The 11311-nt window shown below is 45.2% G+C and overlaps 1 protein-coding gene across 2 annotated transcripts in view; it reads right to left on the bottom strand.

Moving 5' to 3' along the window:
* The window catches only part of SLC16A10 (solute carrier family 16 member 10), a 115598-nt gene that overhangs the window by 8227 nt on the left and 96060 nt on the right, over window positions 1–11311 (bottom strand). For both annotated transcript variants that reach the window (XM_025444973.3, XM_035697587.2), the window contains exon 5: window positions 2002–2230. In XM_025444973.3, coding sequence (XP_025300758.1) covers window positions 2002–2230 — 229 coding nt within the window. The remainder of the gene's footprint in view (window positions 1–2001; window positions 2231–11311) is intronic.

The raw sequence follows: 11311 nt of genomic DNA, 5'->3' as shown, positions 1-11311 counted from the left end.
GATCTGTTATCAGTTATTTCTCATCGGAAACACCATTCCTACCAAAGTGCTGCTTATAATCTGTTGTAGACTTGGAAACCCTAAAAATCTAGTCTTCCAAGGTATAAAAATAGTGTAAATAGTGTTTTACTTGGGGGACAGGGTTCTCCTATAGGGAGATGGGGGGGCAGGGGGAGGTCTGGAGGGAGATTGGGGAGCAGGGGGAGGGCTGGAGGGAGATGGGGAGCAGGAGGAGGGCTGGAGGGAGATGGGGGGCAGGGGAGGGCTGGAGGGAGATGGGGAGCAGGAGGAGGGCTGGAGGGAGATGGGGGCAGGGGGAGGGCTGGAGGGAGGAGGGGAGCAGGGGGAGGGCTGGAGGGAAGGTTCTCCTGTAGGGAGACTGTGACCTTTAGTGACTGCCCACTTGATTCATGACTAGGTCCCCAGTTGGCAAAGGTGCTGATTGGTATGTGTGGTCCTAGACGTGAGAGTGAACTGTCACTGAGCCTCTCACATGCCAGACACAGATGACAATACATACATTTGAATTTTATCCTAATTTTATCGAATCGTAACCTAATAATTCACATTGGCACCCAAGTCTTATTGAACACGAGGCATCTTTATACTACTCAGAAGATTCTAAAGGTGAAATTCCTATAACATAAAATTAACCATTTCCGTGGTGTTTACCACATTCACAGTGTTGTCCAACCACCACCTCTATTTAGTCCCAAAATGTTTTTATCTCGCCAGAAGGAAGCACCCTACCCATGAAGCAGTTACTCCCTAATTCATTACTCTTTCCTCCCCCTGGAAGCCCCCAATCTGCACTCTGCCTCTGTGGATTTACCTATTCTGGATATTTCATATAAATAAAACCACACAGTATGTGGCCTTTTGTATCCAACTTCTTTTACTTAGCATAATGTTCTCAAGACTCACCTATGGGGTGGCATGTATTGGTACAGTACTTCATTCCTTTTTATGGCTGCGTAATATCCCCTTGTATAGCTACACCACATTCTGTTTATCCATTCATCGACTCATGGACATTTGATTTTTTTCCACTTAGTGTTATTTTCCATTAGTTATTTCTAGGGAGGATATGATTTCTGACACAAAGCATATTTAGAAATCGTTCAGGGACCCCTGGGAGGCTTAGCGGTCGAGCATCTGCCTTTGGCTCAGGGCATGATCCTGGAGTCCCAGGATTGAGTCCCATGTTGGTCTCCCTGCATGGAGCCTGCTTCTCCCTCTGCCTGTGTCTCTGTCTCTCTCTGTGTCTCTCATGAATAAATAAATAAAGTCTTTAAGAAAAAAAATAGAAATCTTTCAGAATCTTCATCTTTTTTTTTTAATTTTTATTTATTTATGATAGTCACAGAGAGAGAGAGAAAGGCAGAGACACAGGCAGAGGGAGAAGCAGGCTCCATGCACTGGGAGCCCGACGTGGGATTCGATCCCAGGTCTCCAGGATCGCGCCCTGGGCCAAAGGCAGGCACCAAACCGCTGCGCCACCCAGAGATCCCTTCATCTCTTTTTTAAAAGCAACCATGATTCTATTTCTTCAAAACATGTACTAAATGAGATATAGGAATTGTGAAAGCTTAAAGCCCAGAAGATTACAATTATACATTTTATAGAGTGTGTCATGTATCAGTAAGGATAAGAGGGATTTCTCATCAAACTTTTTCAACGTGTCATCCAAGGCTGGTCTCATCAAAAATGTTACCAGGGATCCCTGGGTGGTGCAGCGGTTTGGCGCCTGCCTTTGGCCCAGGGCGCGATCCTGGAGACCCGGGATCGAGTCCCCCGTCCGGCTCCCTGCATGGAGCCTGCTTCTCCCTCTGCCTGTGTCTCTGCCTCTCTCTCTGTGTGACTATCATGAATAAATAAATAAAATTTTAAAAAATATTTTAAAAAAATGTTACCAATAAGGCACACGCAAAAGCAAAAGACCAGTAACCAATAAATCATAATATATTTTACACATAATTACTGGAGAATCATTACATTTACCTGCAATAGGTGGTCCCACCGTCATGGGTATAGACATGAATCCAAGTAGAAATCCAATTGCTTGAGAAACATCCTGGGCACCAACTAATTCAAAGGCAATGGGGGCCATAATGGAAATGAAGCATCCATCGAAGAGACCCATGATGAGACAGACAGCAATGAGGGCCCCAAAGACCCTACACAGGGGAATCATCATGGACATCAGACCAATGAAGAGAAAGGAGAGTACCTAGGACAAGACACCACAATGTCAACTCTGCTCTCAGGAAAGGTGAATGTTATAATTACTGAGCAACCTGCTTGGGACTTGTAGCTGACCACCGGTTAGTTGCCTCCCTGTCCCAATTCACCTTGATTTTATATATATGAACTCCCATAATCATCTCCCCTAAGTTCTAGCACTTTCTCAAAATTTCCACAACAGGAGAGAATAAAATAAATATTTTTATATATTACTTTCCCTTCTAGCCTGTAAGTTCTTTGAGGTCAGAATCTGTACAAAAAATCATCTTTGGTCTAGATATTCTAAGGTTTAAGAATCTTGTACCTGGTCAGTACTCAATAAATATTTGTTCTTTGAAAATCTGCTCAAATTCATTCATCAAACATCCGACTTTGAAATTGCATATACCCTACTGGTGTTAGTCCTTCATAAAAGGAAAATACGCCAGCAAGATTCATACTTCAGGGCACCTGGGCGTCTCAGTCCGTTAAGCATCTGCCTTGGGCTCAGGTCCTGATCCCAGAGGCCTAGGACTGGGTCCTGCACTGGGCTCCCTGCTCAGAGGGGGGCCCGCCCGGTTCTCCCCCTCCCTCTGCCCCTACCCAACTCAGGTTCACTCTCCCTCTTTCTCTCTCAAAATAAATAAAATCTTAAAAAAAAAAAAAAAAAAGATCAGTACTTCACATCACAGAGCTTCCAGTTTGATAATGACAGAAGGTTTAGATATTTAAATAATTAAGAATATATTGCCTGCCAATATTCCAGACATACTCTGGATATTCAGACCAAGTGAGAGATTAAAATAACTATGATTTGATATGCATTACATAAGTATGTACTGAGTTTTGATTATTCAAATTCCAATTAAGTTTTGACTATCATAGGAAATATGTATAATATGCAAATGAAAACATAAACATATCCTACTAAGAACATCCTAAGAACTAATTATGTAATCCAATTTTACTTGATAGTGTAAATCAATATGATTATCAAGTGATACTTTCAGACACTGTCTTCTGGTGACATAGCACAATCAGACCCTATTTAAGCCCCCTAGAGTTAAGGCTGAGGCATATTTTGAGCCACAGGACACTTTCATGTAGCCTCAGTTAGTAGGACCCAACACTTGATTTTGCCGTCTGGCAGCTCCTGTGCTCTGTGCTGTGGTATGTGCAGAAGACCTGGGTCCTACCCGTGGGTTGTGGGGAGATGAACATGTAAAACGAGTACCCATCAAGTGTTCTAGATGGTGCCATAATTGTATATTCAGAGTATGGTGGGTACAAAAAAAGGAGCAGACAATTCAATAATTCTCTTAGGCAAAGAACTAAATAAAACTGGACAGGTCACTAGTCAGCAGAAGAAATGTTTTTAAAAAGCATCAGGGGCAGCCCGGGTGGCTCAGCGGTTTAGCACTGCCTCTAGCCCAGGGTGTGATCCTGGAGACCCCGGATCGAGTCCGGCGTCGGGCTCCCCGCATGGAGCCTGCTTCTTCCTCTGCCTGTGTCTCTGCCTCTCTCTCTCTCTCTCTCTCTGTGTCTCTCATGAATAAATAAATAAAATCTTTTTTAAAAATTTAAAAATAAATAAAAATAAAAAAATAAAAAAGCATCAGTCTTTCTAAAAATATGTGTATAATAGCAGCTATCCTTTCTTTAGTGTTTACTAAATGCCAGGCACTGTTCTAAGCACTTTAGCTAATGATCTCCCAACAACTCTGTGAGGTGGGCACTAAGGTTATGCCCATGTTACAGATGCAGAGAGTGATGCCAGGAGACGTTTAGTAATGTGCCTAAATGTGCCCCCCGCCCCGAGAACCATGGTCTGCACAAGCAGTAGCAGATGGCACGGTCCCAGAGGGTATCCCCCAAGGACAAGGGGCCTGGGGAAGGGAGAGACCATGTAAGCAGCAGCCAGCTGCATCACCATCTTCGGTTCTGTCTTTCCTAGGACCCAAAAGGCACACCTTTGGCACACCAAACTTGGTGGCTCGCCTCAGGACAGCCCCTCACAACCTCGTCTGCAGCAGGATCACCTGAGGAGCACCTGACGCCACAGACTGTGTAGGGACACAGGACACACAGTTTTGCCAAGTTCTCCAGCTGCCTTTAACACAAGTGGCCCGGTGACCCCACAAAAAAGTTTCAGGGGACCCTGGGTGGCTCAGTCAGTTAGCGTCTGCCTTCAGCTCAGGTCATGATCCCAGGGTCCTGGGATCGAGTCCCACATCGGGCTCCGTGCTCAGTGAGGAGTCTGCTTCTCCCTCTCCCCCACCCCTGCTCATGCTCTCTCGCTCGCTCTCTCTCTCTCAAATAAATAGAATCTTAAAAAAAAGTTTCAAACTCCAGGTCAGATCTCTTTTGACACCATCATACCATACAGTCGAGTAAGTTTTTCTCCTTCATTATTGAAATATGACTTTATGGTATGATTATTAGTTTAAAACGCTTGAGTTAGTTATTTGATAAGTCTGGCACCTCATATTTTCTAAAGAACACAATCTCCCATTCTCCTGATGTTTTTCTTTTTTAAACATTTTATTTATTCATTTGAGAGACAGAACGAGAGAGAGAGCAGGGGGTTGTGCTGGGGGTGGGGTGCAGAGGGAGAAGCAGGCTCCCCGCTGAGCAGGGACCCAGAAGCCCGGTCACGACTTGAGTGGAAGCCAGACGCTTAACCTAACCAACTGAGCCAGGTGCCCCTTTTTATTTTCTACTTAAACGTTTTCTCCAACTCAACTTCACTGAAAACACATGCATAATCTCTTCGTGTGGGTAATTAGTGGACTGCAGCCTGGCAGGCTGGAGAACTAAGGTTCAGAGGAACAAGACCAGGTTCCTTCCAGTTCTCTGTGACCTTGAGCAAGTGAAAAGGCTTCCTGGTGTTTCCCATCTACACAGAAAGACCTAAAATAAATCGCAATGTAGAAAGTGGTTTGAAATTCATAAGCAGGGAAAGATTTCAAGAGTGTTGTCACTGATAAACTAACCACACTTGAATAGTCTTAATTATACAGACATTTTTAACTCTACCTACAAACATAAAGAGAGATAAACCTGGAAAATCATTTGACTCTTAGAAACTTACCTATTATCACAAACCCCAGAGAATCTAGAATAAAACTTCAGGACACCGTGTGGGGCCACATTCAACGGATTTAATTGGTAAAGCCACAGACCAAACATTCCCAACCATGCCACTGTGACTGCACAAGGTTAACTTTCAAGAATATTTTGTTCTTTGAATAGGTTTCCTATTCTTTTACTGTTTTGTTCAGTAAGAGTCTCTTCCAAGATATGAGAACCAGAGTGATTTATTGAAAGCCTAGCATGCTATTTGGACAAAGTCAACTGTGCTCAATAAACGAATGTTTTTCTCAAATTTATGTAACATGAGACCCAGGTGCTTTACTCTTGGTAGTTATCCTGATTTTTCTATACATTTTTGGCCCCTTCCAATTTTTGTCCTTTGGTTCATTTTGTAAAAACAAAACAAAACAAAACTTCACTTAAGTGTTTCAAATTTAGGGGTGTCTAGGTGGCTCAGTCGGTTAAGCATCGGATTCTTGATTTCAGCTCAAGTCATGACCTCAGGGTCATGAGATCGAGCCCCATGTCGCCTCTGCACTGGGCATGGAGCCTGCTTAAGATTCTCTTTCCCTCTGCCTCTCCCCACCTCTCTAAAATAAAAAAAAGTCTCAAATTTATTATTATATATTTGAGCATATAACTTTATTATTATTTTCCATTACTATTCATTTTAAATATCCTAAAAGATGTGCCTTCCCCTCACATGTGCAAACTGTCTTTCTCAGTCCTAGTTCTACTCTCTAGGGCTGAAAAGACTATTGTTTTGCCTGTGCCTTGCTTTCTCATTTGTTTTTCTTTTTTCCCTTGCAAAACTTTTTTTTTTTTTTTTTTTAGAATCTGGAAAGACAAAAAAAAAAAAAAAAGAATCTGGAATGACATTTATATAGGTGAATAACCTATTTCTACTTATTTGAACCTAGAATCTAACTCTGATTTACACAAAGACAAAATATTTTTGTAGAATTTTAAAACATCAGAATATGCCAGGAATGCAACTACTGTGTACATCAAGGGGAAATTACACTTTGCTTTATCCAAAAGAAAAAAAGAACCGTGCACCCTTGTGGAAAACTCGCCTGAGTGACAGCAACAGGGCTCATGTTATCGAAGTCCGCTCAAACGACCCCTCTGCACCTGCCTTCATAGCTGTTACAGTCACAGTACTTAATCTGTCAGCAATTTCTGGTAACAAGCCAGTCATTCTCCCCCATGAGCATATAATTCCTTAATACTTTACCTGACTACGAGTTCTCCTCAGTTCAAACGATAGCAACTATATTCTTTTTTCAATTCGTTGACAATAATCATTAGTTGTTACTCAAAATTGGTAAGTTTTAATAGCTTAAATAGAAATTGTTATTTAAAAAGGAATAAAGGGGAAAGGAAAAAAAAATGAGTGGGAAATATCAGAAAGGGAGACAGAACATGAGAGACTCCTAACTCTGGGAAACGAACTAGGGGTGGTAGAAAGGGAGGTGGGCGGGGGGTGGGGGTGACTGGGTGACGGGCACTGAGGGGGGCACTTGATGGGATGAGCACTGGGTGTTATTCTATATGTTGGCAAGTTGAACACCAATAAAAAATAAATTTATAAAAAATTTATTTAAAAGTAAAATTTCTTGGTTTTTCTTTAAGAATTAAGTTCATAGGCGTTTACGCACTTATCCTTTAGCATCTCTCAGAAAACAGCTAGCGAATTGTTCATATGGGATTTTCCGTACTTTATCAGGTCCCCAAATAAGTATTGCTCCATCCATCAATTACTGATTTGTAAATACTGCGCTCCAGTTTGACAAATAAATTTAGTATTACTACGAGCATTTTTCCCCTCCTCAAACACAGCAGCTCTGGTTAGGTTTACATGAGGTATTTAAAGGTCCATAATTCTCTTCTAGTCTCCGGCACTGAGATTTAATAAGGCATTGACAGTATTTCTTGCTTTTGGTTTCTTAAAACCATCCAAGGAAAATCTTCTGTCACAATATTATAGGTTCTATTACAGAAGGTCCTTGCTTGAGTTAGTTTATATAAGGACAAAAAAAAATTGTTTGCTTTTTTTGCTATTATCCTTCCCCATTTCTATCACAAGGAGAATATTCTTGGAGAAACGTCAGTTTAAATGTTGCTCAGGAATCTAAGTATAGCTCAAGAAGAAAAATGAACTGCACCTGAATAAGCAGAAGGCATTTTCAGAGGCAGACACACAGTTAGAGTCAGTGTTGCTCCTACTAATTTATTCAATATAAAGTTTCCAGGCTTTCAGAGACTTCGGCCAGGAACCCAGAGCAGAAACCTTTAACCATTATTATTCCATAAAATGCAGTTTAGTCATCTCTTTGCTCAGAATTTAAAATGGTCAGGCTGGGGATCCCTGGGTGGCTCGGCGGTTCAGCGCCTGCCTTCGGCCCAGGGTGTCATCCTGAAGACCCAGGATCAAGTCCCACGTTGGGCTCCCTGCAGGGAGTCTGCTTCTCCCTCTGCCTGTGTGTGTCTCTGCCTCTCTCTCTCTCTCTCTGTATCATGAATAAATAAAATCTTATAAAATAAATAATAAAATAAAATAGACTGAAAATACCTGGAAACCAGGACCTTGATAGAGTTTAAATTCAGAAGCAAAAGTGTGAGACTCTTTCTTTTAAAGATTTTATTTATTTATTCACGAGAGACACACAGAGAGAGGCAGAGACACAGGCAGAGGGAGAAGCAGGCTCCATGCAGGGATGTGGGACTTGATCCCTGAACTCCAGGATCACGGCCTGAGCCAAAGGCAGGTGCTAAACCACTGAGCCCCCCAGGCGTCCGAAGTGTGAGACTCCTCAACAGGGCTGAAGAATCTATCCATAAGCAAAGGTCTCTGGGGCACCTGGCTGGCTCACTCAGTGGAACACCAACTCTTGACCTCAGGGCTGTGAGTCTGAGCCTCCCGTTGGGTGTCCAGATTACTTAAAAAAAAAAAAAAATTAAAAGCAAAGATTTCTAGTTCAGGATAACTAAGGTCTCCTTTCATGAGACCTGTTCCGAATCAGGATCTGCTTCAGTATTTGACAATATTAAAACATAATAAAAGGAAGGGTTTATTAATCGTCCACCGTGGGCCGACGCTTTATGTAAGTCGTCGTCATGAATCCTTCCCACAGCCCTCTGCCGGTTCTGGAGACAGCTGGTGATGAGATCTGGGGTGAACTCCTCTCTCACTCCAGAGCCTGTGCTCTTCTGCTCCGCAGCCTCCCAAACCCAAGATCACTGTGGCCAGAAATTAGACCACGTGGGAGGTTGTGAAGTGTATTCTGTGCCCGGCTGCTGGGAGGCGGGAAGGGGAGAGAACTGTCACAGCCCCCCGGGGTCGGGCTTTCGCAGACCAGAGTGGGGAGCGGGTACGTCTGCACCAGCGGTGACAGGAAGGTAAGGAAGGTAGGCAGTGGGGGCATTCCACCTCTAGAGGTGAGGCCAGAAGGCAGACGGCCAGCGAGGGAAAGAGGAACAAGCAAACAGACAGAGCTGGAGTTGGCTGCAGCAGAGAACAGCCAAGAATCAAAAACCACACGGGATGGCTGGGAGTTGGGCAGGGAAGCCAGGAAAAAGGAGAGACAGAGGAGGGGAGTGACAGAAAGGGGCGAGTCCAGTAGCCACATGGGTTAGGCCTGTGTTGGCTCCTGTGCCACTGCGTTCCCAGGAGGGGCCCACTGGTGGCCCCGCAGCCGCAGGACACACCGAAGGCCGCCTTTCTCCTCCACGGGCCTCTCTGAGATGCAGTCCTCTCACCTGGGACTCAGCATATGCTACTGTGGAGAACGGATGACTGCTCCCGTCCCAGCAATCTCTCCTCCACATACAACCACAGTGACCTTAAAATATGAAATCGAGGGCGCCGGGGTGGCTCAGTCGGTTAAGCATCTGACTCTGGATCTCGGCTCAGGTCACGATCTCAGGGTTGTGAGATCAAGCCCTGTGTCGGGCTCTGCACTCACTAAGGGGTCTGCTTGAGATTCCCTCCCTCTGCCCTCCCTCAAATAAATACATAAATAAATATTTTTTAAAAATGATTTTTATTTATTTATTCATGAGAGACACAGAGAGAGAAAGGCAGAGACACAGGCAAAGGAAGAAGCAGGCTCCATGCAGGGAGCCCGATGTGGGACTCGAACCTGAGAATCCGGGATCACACCCTGAGCAAAAGGCAGGTGCTCTGACTGCTGAGCCACTCAGGCATCCCTCTTTTTTTTTTTTTTTTCAACATGAAATCAGACCACGTCATTCTCCAACAAAGACCTACTACACTTAAAGTAACATCTCTTCCTCTTGGCTCTGAAGGCCGTGTATAATCTGGCCCTGCCTAGCTTTCCAACCTCTCCCCTCGTCCTCTCCCTCCCCTCTTGAGCTCTTCATCCTCCCTGCCCCCAGATGGCCCCCAGATGGCTCCAGGAACTCCAGGAACTCAGACTCAGTGTCTTGTTGGCCTCACCCCGCCAGGGTCTAGGTGGAGCACAGAGGACACAATCTTTGGAAAGCAGGAAAGGAAGCTGAAGGTCTGTAATGCAACAAGCGTCCATTAGAGGGTTCTCTCGGCCCTCGAGAACAAGACCAAAGCTTCCACAAGAATGTCCACAGTTCGGTCTTAGCAAGAGGGGATGATCGTACAGCAAATGCTTTCAGATGTAGCTACTCTCCCAGCTATCTACACTGCCTTCCACTCCTTCGTCCAGCTGTCTGCCGGGACCTCACGCAGACGCCCGCCGTGGGGCACCTCCCTACGGTGTGGAGGGAACCCCGAGAGGCCCCGAGGGCTGGGCGGAGCAATAACACTGCACGTGGGCACGAGGCTCACTGTTGGCACATGGGGCCCTGTCAGTAAGTGGTGGCTGTTGTTATTTCACATCAATTAATGGAAGTTGCTTTATCTGTAATAAATGTCTCCTCATCATTTTCCTGTGCCCAAATCCCACCTCTCCTCCGACGCCCAGTTCAAATACTGCCTCCCATCCGTATAGTGAGCAGACACGATTCCCCAATCCCAAACGCCCCCTCCCCGAGCTCCCCTTCACCTTCCTTCCACAGCTAAGCTTTTGGCCTAACTCGTCTACACCGCCGCTTACCCAGGGATTGAGATCAATCTTCAGCACCTGCCACTTCACTGAAACTGTGGCTAAATCCAATGAAAACCTTTAAGTCTGTAACGTGCTTGCCCTCTCGCAGCTGCTCACACGGCTGACCACTCCTGTCCCTGGACGCACCCTGTGCCCTGCTTCCTTCCCACCCGCCTGGCCGCCCCGTTCATCCTCTGCTACTCCTGCCACATGAAGGCCGAAGTCCCACAGGTCTCGCAGACTCTCTCAGGGGCTCCAGACTCGGCTCTCCCACAAGCACCACAAATTTAAAATGGCAAAGATGAACCCAGCGTCTCACTCCCATTTACGAACTACCGATCTTTATGAAACAGCACAACCGTCCACTGTTGACGGAGCCACAAATCTGAGACGCAGCCTAGGTGGCTCCATCAGACTCTCATTCCCAGTGTCCCTATTTTACTGTTTGATCCCAGTGTTCCCACCTGAACCCCTCCTGTCTGGACTACTTCACTAGGCTCCAGCAAGTACCTTGGCCTCCACTTAAAAAAAAAAAAAAAAAACCTTTACGGAGATATAAATTCACCTACCATAAAATTCACCCATTTTAAAGTACATAATTAGTGGGCTTTGGTTAACAAAGTCATACAACCGTCACTCCTGCCTAATTGTAACATTTACATCATCCCCAAAAACTATCCCCCCGCCCCCAGTGACACCCCCTTGCCCCCCAAGACCCAGGCAACCACCGACCTGACATCTGCCTCTGTGGCGCAGCCTGTTCTGGAGATGGGGCTGTACGGGATGTAGCCTCTGTGCCCGTCCTCCACCTCATCCCACCCTTCGCAGTCACTGGATTGAGCTTAATAAAATCCAACTCCTGTCCCCCGTTGCTTGGTTCGGACCCTCCGAGGGCTCCTGGTAGATTTCGG

Source organism: Canis lupus, chromosome 12 (genome assembly GCF_003254725.2).
Source record: "Canis lupus dingo isolate Sandy chromosome 12, ASM325472v2, whole genome shotgun sequence".
NCBI classification, from domain to species: Eukaryota; Metazoa; Chordata; class Mammalia; order Carnivora; family Canidae; genus Canis; species Canis lupus.
The sequence above is the reverse complement of the archived record's forward strand: the minus strand, read 5'-3'. Positions and strand labels throughout refer to the sequence as shown.